General features: G+C 33.0%; 1 protein-coding gene across 1 annotated transcript in view; it reads right to left on the reverse strand.

The window, feature by feature from the left end:
* The window catches only part of LOC108774152 (uncharacterized), a 57,827-nt gene extending 34,980 nt beyond the window's left edge, over positions 1-22,847 (reverse strand). The window contains exon 1 of the mRNA XM_018540188.1: positions 22,757-22,847. Within this exon, the coding sequence (XP_018395690.1) occupies positions 22,757-22,847 (91 nt within the window). The remainder of the gene's footprint in view (positions 1-22,756) is intronic.
* Positions 22,848-23,618: the final 771 nt, after the last annotated feature.

Here is a 23,618-nt window from a genome sequence, read left to right on the forward strand (position 1 = left end):
TCGATGCGGCGTCTCATATTTAAATATTATATAGTTATTTAATATAATTGTATCTATTGTTATGTGACAATATTTTATTCGAAGAAAAATTCTTGTAAAGGAATTATACAATTTTGAAACTATATTATGTTTTCCTTAAAGATTGCGTATGATAATAAAAAATAATAATTTTTAATTTGCATGTATATATATATATATATAAAATATCATTTGATGATTTTTAATATAATCTTTATATAAAAATATAGAGATTACTTTAAATAAAATAGCTTTTTTTTAAATAGTAATAATATTAATGAAATCTTGTAAATTTACATGAAACATTCAGATATTTAAGAATCTTTGTTGAATAATCGTATCTATTATTATTATATGAAGTTAGCTTTTAGGCGAATGGAAAGAGGCGCGTCCTTGTAATTGCACTATGTATGAGCTTTCCTTTTTCAAATGCGATCGTAAAGATCGCGAAACCGCGTCCGGGTTTCTCATTTTTTGCGACGACGTAATTGTTCAGTATAAAGCATAGAAAGTTACATGCGTGGCAAAAAAATCTAACGATATTTAAAACATTCTTCGGTGAACGCGGCACCTCGCACAGTATGTGGTAGACGGCCTTATGCAACTACTGCGATTCTAGTGCTTGAGCTGCTACGCTTGCACAGAATGAAACGTTTATATCTCATTGCAACTAGAAAAAACGGCCCAACCTCTTCTCGACTGTCCGATTGTTTTTATCTTAATATAGTTCCAAATTTGCTTGAATTATATGTATCACTGACAAGGAATAACATGAAATTATTTTTCATTTTCAAACAAATTGAAAAATATTGAAACGTATATGCTCCAAAGTTTTAATAAAAAAAAATTTTTAATTTCAATTTTTTCAATAATAATTTGGTCGATGAAAATTGCTTTCAGCGTTCTTTTATTCTTAAGTATCGTATTACATGTGATGAAATTATCTCTTAAAATTTTTATTAGAGAAAGAAATCTCTTCCATGTTTAAGAAACGTGTTAGCCCTCAGTTATATAAATGAATTTGCATTTAGTCATGCACGCTAGGATTGATAATACTCAATTATCCGTTTAAGTCACTCCAACACGGGTTGGCAAGTCTTCGAGGAGTCATGACACGTGCAAGCGTTAACTGTCCAGAACGCGATTTCGCAGCAGCCCGCGGAAGGAAGACTATTGCATTGTACGTTTCGTAATACGATCTGCAGTGCTTATCGCGCGATCCTTGAGGGTCGGGTATTTTAAGGATCGAATCGAGAAAGTGTTTAATGCGAGACCCGCACGAGAGCTGACAGTACATAAGTCACCGCCAAACAGAACGCGGCTGGCACGCCATCGAGTGTTCCCTCGAGGTTCTTTGAAACGCGCACTCGGCATGTCGGCACGGAAGACGATCGCGAAATCTGCGATACGTCTGAACGTTCCACGGAGAGCGCCGTGATTTCTCGTGCGCCGCAATGTACACCCGGAAATCGACGATATAACTTGCGTGGTGAAACCACGGCGCGTGTCCATTCCTCGTGGATTCTCCCGAATAATTATCCGAACGATGTGGAATGTTCTTTTTCTCGTGGCATTCGTAAACAGTATAGGCAATTGAGACAATCATCGATTTTGCAATATACGATCTTGAGTAAAGATTGAAGTATTAAAAGATTATAGCGTGATTATAATGTGAATTATTAGATTAAAGCTTTATTTTTTATTTCTCGAGCAGATTATTTTGATCATTCATTTTAATAATACCTTCATACTTTAATTAAATAAATAGGTAGATTAGTCAGTTTATAGTTATTAGAAAGATTACAATCTCTCTGGATGAATTTATGTTTATTAATTATAAAACTTCATCATTTAATTTATTTAGAGTTTAACGCACAAAATATAAAAATTGTAATAAATTTTAATTAATCAAAATATTTTCGTAATTGAAATTTATTACAGTTGTTATAATTATATTATTGATTAAATTATTATAATTACATATACTGTACCGCGCGTTATGTATATAGCTTTTGCAGCTTTTAATTCTGCCACTGTATTAAAATTGGCAGTCAAGATTTAAACGTCGGTGCAGTCTGGCTGATGCATCTATGAACGATAAAATATTATGACAGACGAAATCGGCCGGGGATTTAAATTAAGAGTAGTTCAGAAATAATCGCGTCAATTGATCGTGTGGCCGAACGCACGCGAGACAAGTTTAGAAATATAGCGCATGTCTAACTTTATTGATCAAAACGACATAAAATCGGACAATTTATTTTCCGTGCGCCTTTCACGAGTGAAATACACACGGCTGCGCGAAAAATCGTTAATCCGCTGTTACGCGAAGGAATGAAAATAATACGAAACTCGCCTTCAATCCGCGTGCAAGATCGCGATTTGATACGTCGATTGACGTTGATCTTGTCGAGCTTAAGTGTATTATATGTATAATATAATTGCTGTCACGTTCTTGTTGGGATATAAAGGACCGTCTTATTAAGCTACACTTATAAGAAAAGTTATAAGACAGGTTGTGTGAGAGTATTACTCGTTAATTTCATTTTATGACACGAAGGATAGACGCGATGTCTGCACAACACGAGCGACAAATCTACGCTATTTAATTACTCTATGTAATTATACAAATTACATTGCACTTAAATCGTAATAAATTAATTTATAAGATTGATTTTCTGGCTTTTTTAATAGGTATTGCGTGTATAGGTTGAAATAATTGCAGATTTTTCGGTATTATTACCGTTATTTTTTTCTAAGTGCAAATTATTTAAAAAACTATTTATGATTGTTTACTTTTTACCAACATTATTTATGAAAAAGCATAGTTGTTGTAATGTTGATAAACGGGAAAATTATTAAAGTTTTATAACATTAATTGATGAAATGTAAATGCTCGCCTTTTGCGGGAATACGATCGATATTCGGTAAATGAAATCACGTGCCAATCATTAATCAACTTCGTTATCGCGAATGATTTATTAATACCGGGATTATTTATGCAAATGACTTAAAATTTGTTTTACTTAGACGCATATAGGTAATATTTCAAAGACATATATTTTTCTAGTTTAAGCGCGAACCATAATTACATGGTAACCACAATCAATACATCGACAGCGCGTGCTGTATTGGAACTAATTTCCACTTTAGTCATATGATATTACTTATTGCTTGATTGGACTCTTGTTGATCGTCACTGATTGCACCTTCGTCATTGATTGCTCAAACCCTTCACTGAACATGTGGGCCACACTAAACGCACGCCACGTGCTCATCCGTGCACGTGTCGCCTGTTTGTGAATGCTTTGGGTTGTAAAATGATTAAATCTTGTTTTGTTACATTGTAATTTAAGTTCTTGAAGTTGCAAGTCATGAAATAGCTATTTAGAAATTTTTCTCATTCTACATTTAATCAATTTGCTGCTACCGCTTTCACTTTCGATTTCTATTAGATAAACTTTTTAATATGTGACAGCAATAATTGAAAAGAATGGATTTATTAATAATCTTTAATCATTTTTAGATTTTATATGCCTTTTTTTAGAGGACGTTTTACGAGCGAATGATATTAAAAAGACTAAGATTTTTCACAAATATTACGTACTACTTAATATTGTCCTTGCGACATTTGTTTTTTTTTCTAGCAGAACATATCTAAAGTATCTAAACCTAAACAAAGCAATTACCCGTAATTTTTACGATATGCAATGTGCAATTATCTCTAAAATGCTTCGATTTTATTTTGATGTATTGCGAAACATTTTTTGCTCTTGAAAAGATCAGGGTTGCACACATACGGGAAAGTATAGCGTCGCTAAAACTGGCTGGCGTACACAATGAAATTTACTGTGCGAATTCCTAACCGTGTTTATAAAAATGTCTATAAAGATAAAAAGTAGAAGTAGAGTTGTTGCCAGTGCAGCGCCAGCTTAGTATTCGCTTTCGAAACAGTGAACACACGTGACGTAGGATACGTAAGAAACACTGTCTATGAACATTGCCAAAGTGCAGACTTTGCACCATCAAAGAAATATTTTGTCATTTTTCTTTTTAGAATAATGCGCGACACTTCAAATATTGCAAGAGAAATATTTTAATAACCGAGAACTTTATATAGCAGTGTCTAATGAAGTGTATAGAATTTTGTTACTGCATTTGTGATTTACAGTGATTTACCACGGATACTGATAATCGCTGTCGCTTGTGAACGTTTACGATATCATTTCTTTAGTGGCATCCCGTGTCAAGTAGACTTCTCAACTTTTGAAATTCACACAGGTTGGTGTCACGCGCGAATAAAGGCGCATTGAAAAGAGCGACAAGCACTTGCGAAAAGCACAAGCTTGAACGGATGATCAAACTTGTCGATTGCAACGAAGACGAAATTAGCTTCCGATCCTGAGACAGTGTACACCCTATTGTTCCTTTGTTCAATAAAGAGACCATGCCAGAGATTAAATTCATTGAGAAGCCGTCTTGCAATCGCAATGGTATTTCGTATTGCGGCAATAAAGCCCGGTGTGTCACGAAACCACCGAGAGAAGAGCCACAAGTTCTCGTTCTTCGACAAATTGCAGGCGATGTAGCGAGGCTTGTTGTGTAACTTTGTTGCACAGTTAGATCTTTGAAGATCTTTCCTGTTTCAGGTACCATGCAAAGCAAAATATATCTATGCAAAAAGAACAATTTTGTTGGAATATTCAAAAATTCAGATAAAGATAACACATCTAAAGCTAAATTTTTAGTTATTTCAACAAAATTGTCTTTCTTTTCATGCATATCTACTAGATGATCTAATTTTATGAATGATTTTATAAAAATGACTAAAATATAAAATTATATCTTGGAAAAGTAAAAGATCGTAAAATTTAATATTTAAAATAATTTTATCGAACTACTGTATTCTTTCGGAAATTACAATATATTCCTTAAAATAATTTTGATGATACATTAAATACGGTTCTCTTGCTTAATACGAGTCTACGGCGAAGTTGATTCAAAAGACATTTTCTTTGAAGATATGATTCCGTTAAATTTTATTGAAGTTTTATCTTCATTCCGCTTACCATAATGCATGCGTTATCATCTTCAGCGACGATCACATTGCAGTATATACAAGCAGACGAAGTAAAAGAAGTCTATAAATTTTCATGACTTTTATTTTAGTGCGAGTCACGAACAATGTACGGTCAATTACATTCCAGAGGCTCAAGGACTGCAACGCGAAGGTACAAAAGGAATTTTTAACACTGCTTGCAAATCTTATGATCGAGTGGACAACGCAATTAAGTCGGCAATTATGTGACAAAGAATGTGAAGGCATAAATGCACCGGTCGAAGAATGCACGCGAGATGCATATCATGGATTATTATTGACACTTTTTTATATTGCGTTCCAATACAAGTAAGCTCTGCTTTTTATTATCGTGGCCATTAATCTTAATAAATGATAAGACTAATACTTTGCAGTTTTTTTTTTTTTACAAAAGAGCATTTGTATCATTAAAAATATACTGACAATTAATCAACATATTAGATGTATGTCAAGAATTAATTAAAATTAGTTTTTACACCTTGTGTATTAATTTTAAATAGATAAAAGTAAAGTTTTACCATTAATAAACATACATAAATATATCCAAATTGTATTATAATTCTTTTTAAACTGTAAACTGATTTATTTACTTCAAGATCTATAGCAGCAAAAAATATATTTAAAAAATCTACATATATTGTTTAATATTAACACACTAAAATATACATAATATGAATTATCAAAAATAAATCATTTTTAATATGTAACAGGACGCTACGTAAGATTGACTTTGGTATTCAAATCCAAGCAGAAGCACTGAGAGCGTGCATAAATCAGGTAAAAAAAAAAAACCTCGTCACGACTCGATCGGATTTATTTCTTAAGATCGGCAGAGAGATGACAGAGAAAGATTGTTCGAACGCCATGCGCCGCGCAAAGCCGGCATGGATAAGAAACGGGAAAAATAGTAACATCGTGGATCGCGATGACTTTTGCCGGCGGTCATTGTGACGAGTCACGAACAGTCACGAATCGCGGGTACACGCACTCATGCATTACGATTACACCGCGTTGCATCGCGGGATTGCGCATTGAAGAAGCTCGATTCAAGGACTGTCTGTGTTAAAGTTCACTATATAGTCGCGAAGCGCCACGCGTCTCCTCGTGACTCATGAGCGCATGAAATGTATCCCACGTCGTGCATCCTGGATTCGAGGATGCATTAGAATCGGCTCACGTGAACGTTGCTCGTTGCGAATCTCGTCGTTATTATCGTTCGAGCCAATTAGAGATACCTGAGGAATAAGAGTAAGTGCATATTGCAGCTGGTGAGCCGTAGATGCTGCGGCATTGCACTCTTTTAGTCGGTCGTATTTCTAATTCCCGATGCCCGTAATGAGCAAATCTTGCGATTTGATTTACAAATTGGTTGACAAATTAGTTAGCGGTCGGTGAGGCAAATCATCGAGACAACTATTTCTAATATGCTGATACGAAAAGAAGGTTGTGAGTTGTTATTATGCGGATTAATAAATTACGAAAAATTTTAATAATTTATTAAAATCATAGCAAATTAGAAAGTTATTGATTTATGAAAGTATTTTCTTTAAAGAAAAAATATATATCAATTATTATTAACAAATATGTTCATATCTTTTTGATTACATGTTATATATTTGCTCATTACATCGAGATTAGTAATATTATATTATTACATTCCTTATTAATTGCTTGGAAACGCAATGCCTCTCCTCTCTCTCTCTCTCTCTCTCTCTCTCTCTTTCTCTCTGTCTATACATATATTTAAAAATATATCACACGGTGGTCAGCTTGCATTAGTAATTAGTAATTAATATGTTATTAGTAATTAATATGCTATAAACAGAAACGTGTTAAAACTTGAATATTTAAAATATTACAAATCCGTTTGCCAATTAAAACAAAGTTAATTGACAGGGCGATATTTGTATATATAAACTCTCACGCGACGAATATAAATAGAGAGTTTAGACTGTGCATGTGTTGGAGATATAACACGCTACTGTAGGATCAATACATACAGCTTGTAGATTACACAAGCATCTAATCGCCCAATTTCACGATGCGTCAGTACTTGCACGCCTGTCGCGAGCATTGAGATAGTCCGTTTTGCAACGCGTTATAAATCCCCGAAGATACTTTATTGCATGACATACTGGTGTCGAGACGCGAAAGAGCGGTCCGCCTATCGCTGTGTAATTGCCAGACACTATATGTAGCAATGCTGCCAGGATTTCCTAACTCTGTTGCCGGTTCGCTTCCCTAACGGTTTTGCTTTTTTTTTTTTTTTTTAGTCCTGTTTCTCTTTTCCTATCTCTGTCTTGCTTTCTCTAAATATGAACGATTAACGTTTCGTCGCGGAAAACGGATAGACGAATTGCGATGCTTTCGAAAGCGATAGCTTTAAGTTAGATCGGCGTGTCTTCCTTGGATCGCAACAGCGAACATTAATATCGGAATGCAGAAGACGGTGTATGTGCTCGATAAAGCGGATCGCTTAGAAGGGAGTTCGTAAAATAGACTTTCGCCGAGCCAATTGCGAGATGAGAATACAAAGAGCCTGAAATGATTTAAATTCCCCTCGTATAACCACAGTTTTTAGCCGGGATTAACTCACAGCCGCCACGAGATTTATAGCCGCGCGCGCGGTCTGCCGTGGCACAGTTCGACGGAGAAATGCGGTAACGGCCGCAAACGAAAGATAATTTTCGCGTCATTAAGCCTTGAACGCGAGAACATCTCTTAAGATGTTCCGCTTTTCGGGATAAAGAAATCCGCCCTCTCTTCACGTCACTTTTACCATTATCTCCGTATTTACGATCGATTAAAGATTACCGCGACGTAAACTTGTAAGAGAAAATACTTTATACGCTCGATGCAAGTAATAGCCGGTAAATAATCCGAAAAGAAACACACTTAAACTGAAATTCAAGCGATCGTAACTGTACTGACACGGCACCGTAAAACTCATGCTGTATCTCTCGCGATCGAGTACGTCGAGTCTCGCGAAATCACTTGATGCAGCTGATTGGTGTTTTCCGTTCAGGCACTGTTTTCGATTATAATGCTAGGTGTGCCAGATATACTCGTATGTGAATAGGACTTCGAATTGACGCATTACAATCTCGAATGAAATCAGATTTGATCACATTTTTCACACCTTAATTGAATTATTTTATTGGTAATCGTAAATGCGCATACATTGAATGAAATTGAACAAAGCGATTATAGTTTCTCTCTTTTCATCACGATATTATTCTACTGTGGCATATAAACGGATAGTGTGAATGCCAGATCGATTCGCTCGATTGGCTTACGCTTCTTTCGCCTGCTTATTGTAGTCGTCCCAAAGGTCAAACGTTGCCTAGGAAAATTCATCAGTTTCCTCGGATAAATGCGAGATCGAGGCTACGAGTTATATAGCATCGCAACCTTCTCCGCGAGGAGGTCGTTAGACGCGCAACGTGGATTGGCGTGTTGGCAACAAAGCAGAAGTAAAAACGATGGAAAATAATTTATACGATCTGATTCTTAAAGCGGGAATGCTAATGGATCCACGTGATAACGAGATACACGAATTGCACTGCACACAGAGGCGATGGTTTTAATTACCATATATTGTCGATCGTAAGCCCGTAATGTCTTATAAATCAACAAGCGTGCTAATCGTATCCTTGTATGAACGGTAGTTAAACGATATCTTGTAACGTCAGCGTTAACAGCATTAAGAGGAAGAATGATAAAATTCACATTTAATATGCAAACTCTTTACTAGAAACGCGAGCGTGGCCGCGCGTGTGATACGTAACATATACATCGTAAATCAGAGAGACGGCGATTTTACCGTTTGAAAGTACGCTAATAATACACGCGACTTTTACTGAAAAACTTGTATAAATTCTCCGGGGACCGTCACGATATCGCGTTTGCTCATGGAGGTCCGCGTGCACGCTTGAATAGACCGGCGTTTGTAAACGACGATGATAAATAAAAAAATTAAGCAAACAGCACAAGCCTTTCGACATCGTTCTCTACCGAGCGTCGTCGTCGGTGTGTCGAGATAATGTAATAATGATAAACATATTATCGCGACTTGACTCGGCCCCGCGTGTGGCACACACGGTGAAATAATTCTTGCGCCGCGCGCAAGATCAAGGGAATCTGGTTTCTCTCGAGTCGGGTGCAGTCTCGCGAGCTTATCTGGACACTCGTTCGGATTTGCATGAAATAGACGGCGCGCGGCGAGTCTCGTCAGCCTCGTCTCGTGACGAGGAGCACGAGGAGAACGGCCCGTCAGTCGTTGCGCTCAGAACGCCGCCGTAGATCTTATCCCTCGATCACGAGCGACCTATATAACCGGATTCTTAGATCCTAATCAACGTACGGGACGACCGTTTCGTTCGGCGGCCACCTATTATGCATGGGGAACAATTGCGTTTACACGTGGAGGCGTTGATGCGCGCGAAAAGGCGCAATAATTTATTGCGAAAACGCCGGAGCTGATTTAGACGAGACAGGCATTATTTCTAATGGAACGAGAGATTGAATCATATTATTGCTTAATTATACAACAATGAGATATTGCGCCGCGGACGTGAGGAAGCGAATGCCGAGGATAGTTGTATGAATTACACATTAATTAGGCATAATGAAATTTCTGTATGAGGTGCTATTAATTTAATGTCCTTTATCGCGAGTCGATTGTCGAGCGGGAGATATAGATGCGTGCGCTTTCTAACTCGCAAAAAAATTGTTTATGCATTTCTCTTGAAATCTCCACCACCGATTGGAAAGCTGTGAATGCATTCATTGAAATAAAGATGTCGTTAAGATCGTGACTGATCATATTTATTTCAATTAAGTAAATGCTGCATTTTATGAGTGCAGATTCGTGTTCGGCGATGCATGTGGTTTTTTTTATTTATTTGCCAATATCTCTCTCGTTTATTGCGCATTCATCACTCTTGATTCTCCGTTTTCGTATTCCGAAGCAGAAAAATGAAACGATACTTTCTCTCCCTCGTTTCCTCTACCGTTCTAATCTTTATCGATATTATTTATGAAAAATAGTCAGGCGGTACAATACTCTTTGAACGCACTTCTTAATTAAGAAATAAAAGACAATTCCGCGCCAGGAAAGGTATGAAACACTCGCTTTCGTTCTCAGAGAAGAATGCAACTTTTGTATCAAAAAAGTGGGTGGCCTCAATTCCTGCATTCGATCCTACTTGGGTCATAGAATATATAGTGTCTTATTTCATATATAAGTATCTATCAACAAATTCGGTTTTTTTTCTAATAATGAATATTTATTCAAAATTAGAACTATACAAACAAATAAGATATTTTGAAACAAGCTTATTTTATTTACTATGTTTTTATTGTTTGTTTTCTATATACACATATGTACAAATTAAATTTTATAAATACTTAAATTGAAAAATTATTTAAATCTGTGTGGGAGTATATAATATTACTAGAAATGAGTAAAATGGCGGTTCGCGAATCTATTTGAAATAGCAAAAATTATATAAATAGATGTAACCTTTCCATTTGGAAATATAAAATATAAAATGGTTTTTAGATACCAATTTAAAATACAGAATAGAAAATAGATATTTTTTAAACAGATTTTCAAAATGGTTTTTAATAATGGGTTTTGAAACGGTCTTTTTTAATATTCCTGCATTTACTTTTCATATTTATATATAGCTTACATTTATATTTTAATTTATATTCTTTATTTTTAATATTCTTTATTATAATTTTTTACATAATATATCATAAACTTTTATAAAATATATACATTCTTTATACAATATAAAATATAATATAAACTTTGTAAAGTTTTAGTTACAAGTTAATTATAATAAAAGAATAAGTTTTTCAAAGAAGGAGTCCTCCATTTTTCTTCTATGATCTCATAATTAATCTGCCATACAAAAAAAAGAAAAAGCGTTCTACTGGTATTGAGTATAGGAGGCACGTATTATAATTTGAGAAGAAATATGTTGATCGTTAGATAAGATTTTAACACTCTACTAGAACTATTAATGCCAACTTATAAATGTATTTCAATTAGGAAATTAGTAGTAAAAACCATTTAAACGAAAATGTAAAAATAGTTATCAGAAAATGTATTTTGAATTCAAAATATAAAATAGACATTTTGCATTTTGTATTTCCATTTTAAATGTACCTATATCTATTTCAAATAATATATCCATCTGTGAATATCACAAATATATATACATTCGCAAAGTTTGACAGTCTTTCCTTAACTTTTTGTGCATTGATAAATTTATTTGGAATCACCCTCTTTTATTTTATAAATTACTTGTTTGATTTTTATGAAATTTGAGGTAAGGAGTAATTTGATATCTATACAATTAACTGAATTAATTTTCCTATAACACGATTGATTCGTACCATTGCGTTGTATCGAAACTGTGCTAAGAGCAACTTAAAAGTGATGCAAATCAAAGGAATGGATTCTGTGCTGTACCTAAACTGCAGAATTACTGAAATAATATACGATTTCTCCTCAGGTCAAATACATAATTCGTATTATATAAGAATTTCCCAAATTTATTAAGTTGTGCTATATGAAAACCTCTCGGAGAACCGTATTGTATGATACCTGTCGCAATTTTTGCATCGTGTTATATCGAAACCGTGTTCTCGAAATATCGTATAAGAGGATTGACTGTACTTTATTATTTGTGCGAACCTGAGGAGTTAAAAATATAAACCTCAAAATTTTTTTGAGTTTAATATGTCGGACATAATTTCTCTTTCTTTCTCTCTTTAAAATAAAGTAATCCGATTGTTATAAAACTCAGTTTTAGGGCATTTTTAAGTGTCAAGTGACGACAATTAGCATTGCTGTCTGAACTGACTTCCAAATTCTGATTATAAACTGTGTGACTGTAGATCTTTTTTCAAGATAAGAGATTACTATCCTTTTGAAATTCAATATTTTCAAACTACATTCAAACTCAGCGACATTAAAAACCTTTCGAAGTTTCATGATAATTAGATTATTCTTTTGAAATTTTAATTAAAAAAATTTTATGTTAGAGTTCTAAACTCTTAGAAAATAAGGTCTTTTTTCGAATTTCTTTATTAAAAAGCTCTCTCGTTAGTCCCGTCTTCAAAAGATTGAAATTGAAGGTGCACATATTTTTACGTATACGATTTATGAAATATGTGGTAATGAGATATCTATTCATTTCTATTAGCTTAAGACCATTTACTGACATATTTGCCAATAAAATGTTTACTCAATGCATTCAGTGTATCCTTAACATATGCATCATTTGCGAGCGTCAAGTGCGCGACATTATGTTTGCTGCAATAAAATTGTTTATCAATTGGGTAATAAGTATCATTCATAAATATGGACAACGTGACATTGTATAATGAAAAACGGTAACCCCATATATAGAATGCATTCCTGAACGTGTTATCTAATAAACCATAAATCCTCGAATAAATTATCATTTTATAAAACGTTTTGTAATTGTTTTGACTGCTTAAATGCTCTCTTGTGCTACAAGAATTCCGTTTTATCAAGATCATGTAACAATTAGTGTGTGTGTTACAAAAAATCAAATAAAAATAATTTTCAAAAAATGACGTACTAATAACAGACGAAAGTTTCATAACAGTTAACGTTACTGATTGAAAGGAATCTTTAAAAAAATGATAACTGGGCGGGAGTACGTAATAAGATATGTAGGCGAGAATTTTTTGCATACCTAAGAGGTTGCTCATTATCACATTCTCTTTGTTTGCCTATTAAGGCTAGCACAATTGCATCTCTACATTCAAGGATGACGGGAACATTGAAACTTGACACGCATGAACGTTGATTGTTCGAGACTCGGAGAGAGTCCCGGCGGCGGGTCGCAACTCCATTCAATATCACTTAAATACGACATGTCGCCGACAGATATTGTATCCATTATTATTGACACGAGATTTAAATACGAGCCAGAAGATCAGAATATTATCACCTATCATTATTATCACCTTTAACCTGGGTGCATTACTGACATATTGCAGGAACTTCGAGCACAAATCCAACCAATAGATTTCATTTGGTCTTTAACGTAAAGTTTATTTGCACGAATTTGTTATCGCATGTACTGAATGCTTCAGATTATTGATAGAAAGTGAACAATAATTATTTTAATTAATAGATAATTATAGGATGTTAACTCTAATTAGATTAATTACCACGTCTTATCAGGCCACGGTAACGAAGTATTATTGCAAAGAAAGTAATACAATTCTGTTTACGTAAGGTCGAAAACAGTTAGTTACCGCGACTGATATTTACGGCCTTCGCCGGCGTGCAAGATTCAAAAGCGAAAGTTTTATAGATTAAAGGTAGATTTTGCTCGGTACAAACGTGTGTATGTAGGAAGCGTGTGTTTTACTTAGGCATGCAAAGACGAACAAGGAAATGCACGTAATCTCTCAATTTCACCCGGAGACAGCGCTTTTGCTTTTTTTTTGTAACGTATCGATACATTTCCATCGCCCAAAATGGTGAACGTCGGTAAAACTAGTCGATCGACATCCTATTGCGTTCGCGTGTGAATTGCACGTTTCTATTTATCTAAACGCATATAGGCAAGCTGCAATTGCATTTTACATCGTAACGAGTCCGCACACTGTATCATTACCTATGTATGTAGTATCAGGTTGAAATACGTATTAATAAAATATTTATTTTTCTTGATTTTTATTCTTTAATTACAGATTTATTTTAAATAAAAAAAATTGATAACAGACCATGTGAAGTTGATCCCTCAGCTTTCGACAAAACTAACTTTCTGTAGCTCATTCGATTGTTCACTGTATGCACATATATGCACATTTTGAACTTTTGTTTGCACACTTCTATATAAATAAAAAAGTTATTAAGTAAACAATTTTAAAGATCTAATTTTATACTGGTCCTCCCGAACGAACAAATTATATTTATCTAGACTGCGTTCCATTTAACGTTCACAATGCTCGTGGAATCATTTCGTCCTTGTTGTTTGTCAAATGTTAAACAAACGATGCTTGTTAGCATTAAGTGGAACGTAGTTTAGTCTCAATCGATAAATTTTTGTTTGCACATCTCTGGTTCAAAAAGTTATTAACAATTGAAGTTTCGAGAACAATCGAGTCAAGTAGATAGTTTCAAATTGCAGTTACTATCTAAATGGCATGAATCAATAGGTTTTCGGTTGCACATTTCGAGTGCTCCTTAAGAGTGTGCAAACAAAAATTCCAAATGTGCATACATGTATAAATAATGAGCAATTGAATGAGCTATAGACAGTTAATTTTTCAAAAGTTGACCACATGGACCACAACGAGACAGAATTTAATAATTATAATTCCTGTACCTCACTTTAAATGAACAACCATTCTTGATCAATAAAAATAATTATATTAATAATTTTATATAAGCTTCTAAAATGTTTTAATATATAATGTGAAGATTATTTTTTATTTGATTTATATTTTTATTTTTATTATAGGAGTTAACAACAGCATTTTTAATTTTTTTATAACCATTGGAAAATTTAGAGTAGTAGACTTTTAAATATTGCTTAAAAGAAATATTCTATACGTTTATTGGTAACATAATTTATAATTAATAATTAGAAATGTGTAATATTATTTTACTATTTATTATTGTTTTTCATTATACAAATTCGAGTAGGCGTAAGGAACTATAATATAACAATAATAAGAGCAGCAGAATATTTTAAAATTTAAAGATTATTATTTTTTGTTTGCGCGTTAATACTATAATGATTAATCGATAAAATTTATCGATAAAAATTACACGGACAATTACGAGCTGCTTTCTAGCCAGTACGTGGTCAAGCAGTTTATACGCGTTCACTAGTGTAATTACTTATTAGGTGTAATGTAAGTCTGACCTAGAAAACCGGCATAGGCCCGACAGGCAATATTGGTCGCGGTAGAACCTAAACGCGCCATTGCCTCATGTTAGCGATCGATATACATGTATATCGCTAAATAAAACGTGCAAGAATGTGCTACTGGCAAACGCGTATTTCTCAAGTATTTACTTGTCGCGTGGAAACTCAAAGGAGCATTAACAACATCATGCATTACGATAACATCGTAGAGTAAGTCATTCCTTGTTTAGGAAAAAAGGCTTATTATCAGTGCTTTAATTTCGAGAGCCTTTGCTGTGGCGGATAGCATCCAATTACGGTTGTTGGCAATGCAATTAAGCGACCGAGAAAGCAAAAATACGTTATTCTCTTTTTACAACCATTTTTTTATCTCGCTCTTGGTGTTACGATACGTGCGAGGAAATTTACTGCCAACGCGTTCAGATACGAGATAGAGTACTGTTGGCTGTAACTAACTCATGATATTAATTACAGGAAGAAGTTATATATGTATAAATTAATCATTATTGTAGTACGAGCAAAATATTGTAATAAATTACATTGGTGAATTATATAAGAACAAAGCAACACGCATTACTATGTTAATACGATAATAACTTACAACTACGTTGGTAATTTGTTTGTTTTACCTACTGTCTGGATCAAAACATATGATCGAATAATCCAATTGCTCGATTAATGAAACGATTACGTGCAAGATGTTGCGTTGCTCTTAATGCAATATACATGTTATATAACTGATATAATAATGAATAACTGTGTTCTCATGTAAAGTATATCTCGTCGAGAGCAGCGAAAGCCACATCCCAAGTAACTCGATTTATCGTAGCGCGACGGTAACGCGCGGCTGGTGCACGTGACCACGTGCAGCGTATTGCACCGTTCGTCACGTGCATCGAACAGTGCACCGGCCGCCACGCTCTCGTGCACGTGAATTCTGCATAAAAGCGAACGAGAATAAACGTACTTATTGCGGAAATTTCTATCACGGGTGCTGAACTGTGCAGCGTAAAAAAGTGTAGTGATTCTCGCTTCAACACTAATATTAATCATTTATACATTTAGGAAATTTTCTATGCAAATTATGTGCAACATCGATTTTTGTAAACATAAACAACATCTTTATTAGCAGTTAATGTTAAAAACGGATACTGAAAATTATTATTGTGCTCTCCAATTTCGTAGATCAGATGATAAGTTTTACAAAAATTTATCCTGCGAATGAATTTAATTAAAAGTCATAAATTTTAATTTATGATAAATAGATTAGTTAGATAGAAGCAATGAATCTCATTAAAATATAAGCGTAGTCACTTTTGTAAGTCGGATCGTATTGCGAATTATACATTGCAGTGTAACAGGAAATAGTTTTGCAGTTCCCATGTGTACTCTAGATGTAAATAGAATAACAATCAGGCTTTCGAATCGATTTCACAAACGCATTGCGAGAGAAAGGAGAAGAAAGGGGGCTGTAGCTTGCAGGGCAATCGATGATGGTGGACCAATCTAATAATTGCCAAGAAAGAATTCTTGTGATAAAATAAAAACTATATCAGCAAAGGAACGAGGTGGAGTCGCTGTCTCCATTTTAAAATGCGCTATCAATCACTGTACAGTTGTTGCATTGACAGTTTAACAATGTTAATTGCTCGAATTAAGCTGAATCACGCGGTCCTTTGGGGGTCCCTTCTGTATCGATTTAATTAACATATTTCTATTACCGTAAATCTGTCAGTGAGCGCGCACGTTGATACTAATAATATTGCTTACTGTCGTAGAAAGTTGACGTTTAATTCGCATACTTATCGCCACTATTAAGTAAACGGTAGTATTAGCTAGAAAATCCCATGGGTATTGAATTATGATCATGAATTGCGGAAAGTTGAATTAAAAAAGAATTGTATACTCGTAAATATTTCTCTGGATATTTTACCTATTAAGAAATGTAGTAAATATAAGTGACTTATTAAAACCGCTGATCATAATTATTATATTACAGTTTTGTGTACTGAAGCGTCACTAAAAGTCACAACTTTTCTTCAGATCTAATTAATATTTTAAAATTCATTATATTTATTTTCACATTTTCAATTTAACTTTTAGACCTAAGTTTTTATGTCCGTTAATTTATAAAGACTATAAAACATGTATTTAATTATTGCTTATTAAGTAATTCAATTCTAACATAAATGAATGTGATTCATTATAAATGGTAAAGGCATATATAAAAATTTGATGTTGAAAAATACACACAAAAGTTTTATTTTTGTCTATTAATTATTTAAATTATTACACTTAAAAATGCAGCAGTCAATTTATTTAAACACTTTGGCAATTTTATTTTGCTAATCATATGATCTTGGTAATCAATCTCTTTAACTCTCGATACTAGGACAAAGTCATGCATCCGGAGAATGGAAGGTCAGATTACTAAGGTTTACTCGCGTTTGTCGTACATGCACGTTTCTCTGATAATTTCTTGCATAAGTTATTTTTACAGCACGTGTTACAACTCTCATTTTAACGGTCCATTTTTTCAGTTCTCGAGGTTAAATAATGACGCATTACTTTTGTACACAGTATTACCGTGCGACTTTAATACGTAATAAACGTTAGAAATAATTTAATATGTAATAAATCTACGATTCTGTTGATGGCTCACTCGCTTAATGCTTTGAGTAAGTAATGCGACAAAAACGAACGAACATATTATAAAAATTATAGTTCTTAAACGTGTCTACGTCATAATACTTTATTCGTTGTATTTGTGAACGGAGAAAGTGCTTCGAACGATATTAGCGGAAGTCATCGAGAAATTTAAATGATACGTTACAATATTTCAGAATGTATGAATATTGTGCTGGGATTAGTCATGCGCTGGTTAATTTTCTCTGGGTACCTTATGAAGGATACCTATTATAAATTCAACTCGCGGCTCTCCTTATATTAGCTCACTAGATACGAGAAAACGAATCAGTGTCAATGACAGGCATGTTGCTGTTCCATTTTTTGCCACAAGAATGTCATTATTCGAGATACACTGCAATCTCACCGGAATTTCTCACACTTTCTCCGTCTTTACTAGTAGTTTATAAGACGACGTGTGACTCTCTATTTACTTATTTTACAACTAGTTAATTGCTTATACAAGATCAATTTAAAACACAATGTCAATGTCAAAGAGCGTTGGTATTATAGAATCTTATTCTTTTCAGAAAGTTTACTTTTATTTGCATCTTTTAACTTTTTCCATCATTTTATAAATAAACCGTCATGAAAGAGATAAAATGTGAAAGATTTAATATTTTTTAATTAGAACTAAAAATAAGGATGCAGTTTTTTTTCGAGTGTTTTGCAAGAGAGAACTCTGAAAATATTCTAATTAAAATTTTTTGTTCCTTTATCTTGTTTAAATAAATCAGTTTTTAGGAAGAAAAAAACCCTTAAAACATCAATATTACATAATATTGTTACAAATTCCATTTTTCGCGGCACGAAGGATGATGCCGCGCGATTTCTGAGAATCGAAAACTTGGCATTGGCGATATGAACGGGTTCTGTTGTGACCTTGCCAAGGACCAAGTTGAACAGATGGAGTTGGCCGAGAAGACGTCGCATGGACGTTAATTGACAGAATGAACGGTCGCGTGATTCGAGCCGAGCGGCTAACACATGCACGTGACTCGGTTGGACTTTTCCCTCGATGGTATTAATCCGTATGAGGAAAGGCGTGCAAGCGTAGCGCTCTTTCTCCTTCTTTCTCATGTCCGCACTGATCAGCAATAACTGGCACGTGCAAACGCACGTGTAATCACGTGCAGCACGTGATATTGGCTCCCGCGCGCGCGGATATATAGGAATTGTTATTATTGTTTATACCCTGGTAATGTCTATGCAACAGCATTGATTCTACGGTATACACGTGTAGGTGTGAACGCTACAATTATTAGACGATTGCGAGATTGCGTTTGCAACATAACTATGATACTATAAGAGGGGTTAATTTTACCATAAAGTTAAATTGTAAACAAAAATTTAAATCAAAAATAGAACTCTCGAGAATGTCAATAACAATAAACAAACAGATCAATGAGAGTCAAAAACTGCGGTAGTTAGTGCGAGTTTAAAATTATTTATTACAATATAATTACAAAACTAAATCAAACGTTTCGGCTACTATTTGAGCCATTTTCAATGATATGAATAATACCCCTTCAAATTTCATGTAGTATGGTCGTCAATCAGCTGCACAGGTGTAGCGACACATCATCTCCATTAGACAAAAAATTAGTTGGTTTTTTGGTGATTAATGGACAACAATGCAGCAAATTAAACAAACATAAATCACATCAAAAGAATTTATAACATTATACATGTAGAATAAAATGATACAAAGTGAAATAAAGTTAAATTGTAAAAATGTACGCATGTAACTATATCGAATCTCTCATATTTTCTATACAAGCTCTCTAATTTTTTTTATAGATTCTTTATTTAATCTAAACTGAACATTTTTAAAGAAAAAAATATTGAAAAGTTACAACAGTTTTTAAATTGCAAATCTAAAAATGTTGAACAAATTTTATAAATTAAATATTTTAGAAATAAAAATAGTTTGCAAAATCTTGCTTGTAATTTATTATAATACCATGTGAAATATGTTTTATTAAAATTGGAAATTAAGTAAAAAATGATTAATTTAAACATTATACAATAAAATTAAGAAAAATCGACGTTATATCTATGAAAAAATTCGTAAACAGAATATAAAGCATGTGGAATTATAGAAACAACCTGTTCAGAAAATGAATATTAAATATCACATGCGCCATGTAATCAATTTCATCATAAATGAATATTTATCGAGCTTATTAAATTTGACATTCTTTTGTCATATATCTTAATATTCATTATAAATGCAGAACGTATTTTGACCTTTGAATTATCGTCATTTAAGAGAGCAATACTCTTCAATACTTAATTTAGTCGTTCAATTAGTCACTGAATATACATTTTGATATTTTCTACAAAAAGTTGAGAGATAAATTTTTGGATTAAATTTTTACCTTGAGAAAAAGTACTTTAAATTGATTATAAAACGGTATTTTCTGATTACAAGTACAAATCCCGCTATATCTGCCGACCCTGCTTCTATATGTCAGTGTTTCTAACAAAAATGCAGCAAAGTTGTAGTCCTTGTAGATCGCGGTATTCACATGCAGCTACGACGACGAGTATGTAACTAACGTGTAGGCGGTGGATCTCGTGAGTGTAGCTCGCGACGAGCCAGACTCACGTGCTTATACAGACAGCCGTTTGCATGCCTTTTCGCGGCTTCCCATACATTCAAAGTGACACGTGTTGTAATAACCATTTTACCAATGTTTATTCGACAAATGTCAAAGCCCTGGATACGAAGCAATAAGAGGATAATGTTGAAAAGCTTGCTTATGAGATAGCGGCAGAAGCGAGAAATCTGCATTGCAGCGGTTTCGAGCGCTGTCACGTCCTAGAGAGACAGCATACTCTCCGAGGTTATCAAAATTAGCATCTGTAGAAGGAAGTGTTCCACTTTAGAGAACGAAGGATAGAAAGAGGGTGGAGATATAATTATGCGGGATAAAGCCAGACGTAATAACTATGATAGAACAAAATGGAAAAACAGATAGTAACAACTAAAATCACTACTCGCGAAGAATTATGATGAAATTGCGGAATTTTCTCATCTTCAAAATAATAGCATAAGTTGCACAAAAGAAAATATTTCGTAATTACTGCAGAATGTCAGTAGTTAGAATTTTATATTTTTTTTTCAGTTGTGATAGTTATTTAAAATTTATAGCTCTAATTTTTTTTTTAAATTAATGTTAATAATTTTTGAATATTTTAACTAATACATTTTTTGGTCTATATAAAGAATAATTTACAAAAAAATATTCGCTCATGTTATATAAAACAATCTATAGGAAAATCTGGTCAATAATCGAGCTAAAGAATGTAAAACTTTAATTTAGATATCAATAGATATAATAATATAGCAGTACGTTTCGTGTGTGTGTGTGTGTGTGTGTGATCACAGGTCCCTCTTCAGCATATAATTTAATACGAGTTTATAATATAAATAAAATCGTAAGATTAAGTCGCAAATTTACCATTTTTGGCATAATAGGTTGAGTCAAATTCCATAGGTTAGAGATATTACGTATAATGATGTTAGTTTTCAAAATAGACGTTGAATCCTTGATCTAATATTTTTATCCAACTTATAAGCATTAACCGAATAAATCGTATATAGAGTAACAAATATTTAGTAATAAGGTGAATTATCTAAACACATTTTTAGGCGTAAAATAAAAATAAACAAAGTTTATTTATATTATAAACTCATATTATTTTTTTATTTATATTGTAAACTCGATTTATTTAGATTATTTTATTTTATTTCTATTATAAACTCATATTAAATTATATGTTGAAGAAGGCATGTGATCACACACACACACACACACACACACACACACACACACACACGAAACGTACTGATATATAATAGATGTTCTAATTAAAGTTTTACATCCTTTATTTAGTCCGATTATTAACCAGATTTTCTTATATATCAATTTAAAAAATTTGTTGTACAAGAGAGTGGTATTGTTTTTATTAACAATCAAATTTCTCACAGACTTTAGAGTAAAACCGACACATTAATTAAAACAAAATAGTATGTGTGTGTGTGTGTGTGTGTGAATAGATAAGATATTCTCTGTTATTAAAATGTTTGAACTTAAATTAAATAAAGCTATAAAATGACATGTTTGTCCAAAACAATGTCTATAAACACGTTTTATTGCATATTGTGTGTAAAGTTTAACTTTATATTATCTCAATAAAAAATTATTAAAATTATTGTAGCTTGTCTTTTAATTGTTAATATACCACTTCTAATGTAATTGGCGAAACAGAGGACAACTTTCTTTTCTCCAATTATATTTTTTTACGAGATTATTATTTATACATAAAAATTCTAATAAATTATACGTTAACAATTAATATCAATTGATAATAAATTAATGCTTGAAATTCTTATTAATTTTTCATAAAACACATATAGTCCGGTATTCTCGTATATAATATCTCCCGAATTATCATACATTATAAATTGTTATTACGATTACTACAAATTTTGTGATACATACAATGTACTATAAATATATATAATGTATTTTACGTACAAAATATATATAATGTATTTTACAATATATATATGTACTATACATATATAATATATGATATTTACTGTGTATAATATATATGTATGCTATATATTTTATATTAATACATGTAATAATGTTCTATTTGGAATAATTAGGAAAATAATTAAAAATGTAAAGCCTACATAAAATAACAGAAAATGACAAGTTATATATACATAACATGTGTGTGTGTGTGTACATAGAGAAAAAAATTTATTAAACTTTAATGAATATTTTTTAGAATAGTTTTAGCGGAATATCGATTTAAGGTAAATAAATATTTAGACAAATGAAATAAAATATTTGAATCAAACTAATGGTTCTTATATCTAGTAAATATGTGTTTACATTTAATATATATATAAATATTCCGCTCGGACTATATTCAAAGAAATATTTATTAGAATTTAGTAAATTTTTTTCTCAGTGTATCCCATAACAAAAATATTACATACCTGGCATTAATCTTTCCTGTGAGGGATGTCCTAAAATCTCGGTACCGGCGAGTAATAGAATCGCCAAGATTCCAACAAGATGCATCCTCATGGTCACTCCCTATCTAAGCTATCCTAATCACAATCAATGAAGATAACAGGAAATTTCGCGAACACGTGACGGCAAACTGCACGACGCGGTCAATTTTTAAAAGTTGTTTTATTTCAACTTTCGAACTTACGCGAGAGATTCTCAAGTGTTAATCTAAGTCTGCCGTACGGTTTGTCGGTAGAGCTCCTATCGCTGTCGGACGATGCGGTAGTCTAGAGGGCCGCCTGGCGCTTTCACTGGCTTTATACGTGCGCATGAAAGCACTTCTTCTAAAAGAGGGGATTCTACTCGGTTCTCATACACGTCACTAAACGTACTATGAGATATCGCGGAGAATCTTAAAATTTCGTGGCACTTGTATTTACCAATTTTTAATTTCAGAATAATAAAGAACTTTATTTCTGATTACTTCAAAAGTAAACAGTTAAAATATGCAAGGTGATCCTGCAGATTATAAATACAATAGAATACGTCATATATATACGTCAAAAGCTTTATTATTTTTGTAATTAGAAGTTTTAGTTTCTTTCGATATATAATATTATATTTAGTAAAAAAATTGTTGTAGTAATGCGATTATTAAGAATTTTGGTTGTAATTGATCATTGTAGAATAATCCAATCAACAGACAATGTTTCTAAGACATTTTTAAAAAATTTATTTAATGTGGGCGTGTAAAAATTTTAAGTAAACATTTTAAAATATTTTTTAAATATTGTACGCTGATTAGGAATGACATAAAATATGTTTGATATCTAAAATGGTATAATG

Source organism: Cyphomyrmex costatus, unplaced genomic scaffold (assembly GCF_001594065.2).
Source record: "Cyphomyrmex costatus isolate MS0001 unplaced genomic scaffold, Ccosl1.0 scaffold105, whole genome shotgun sequence".
In the NCBI taxonomy this organism is placed as follows: Eukaryota; Metazoa; Arthropoda; class Insecta; order Hymenoptera; family Formicidae; genus Cyphomyrmex; species Cyphomyrmex costatus.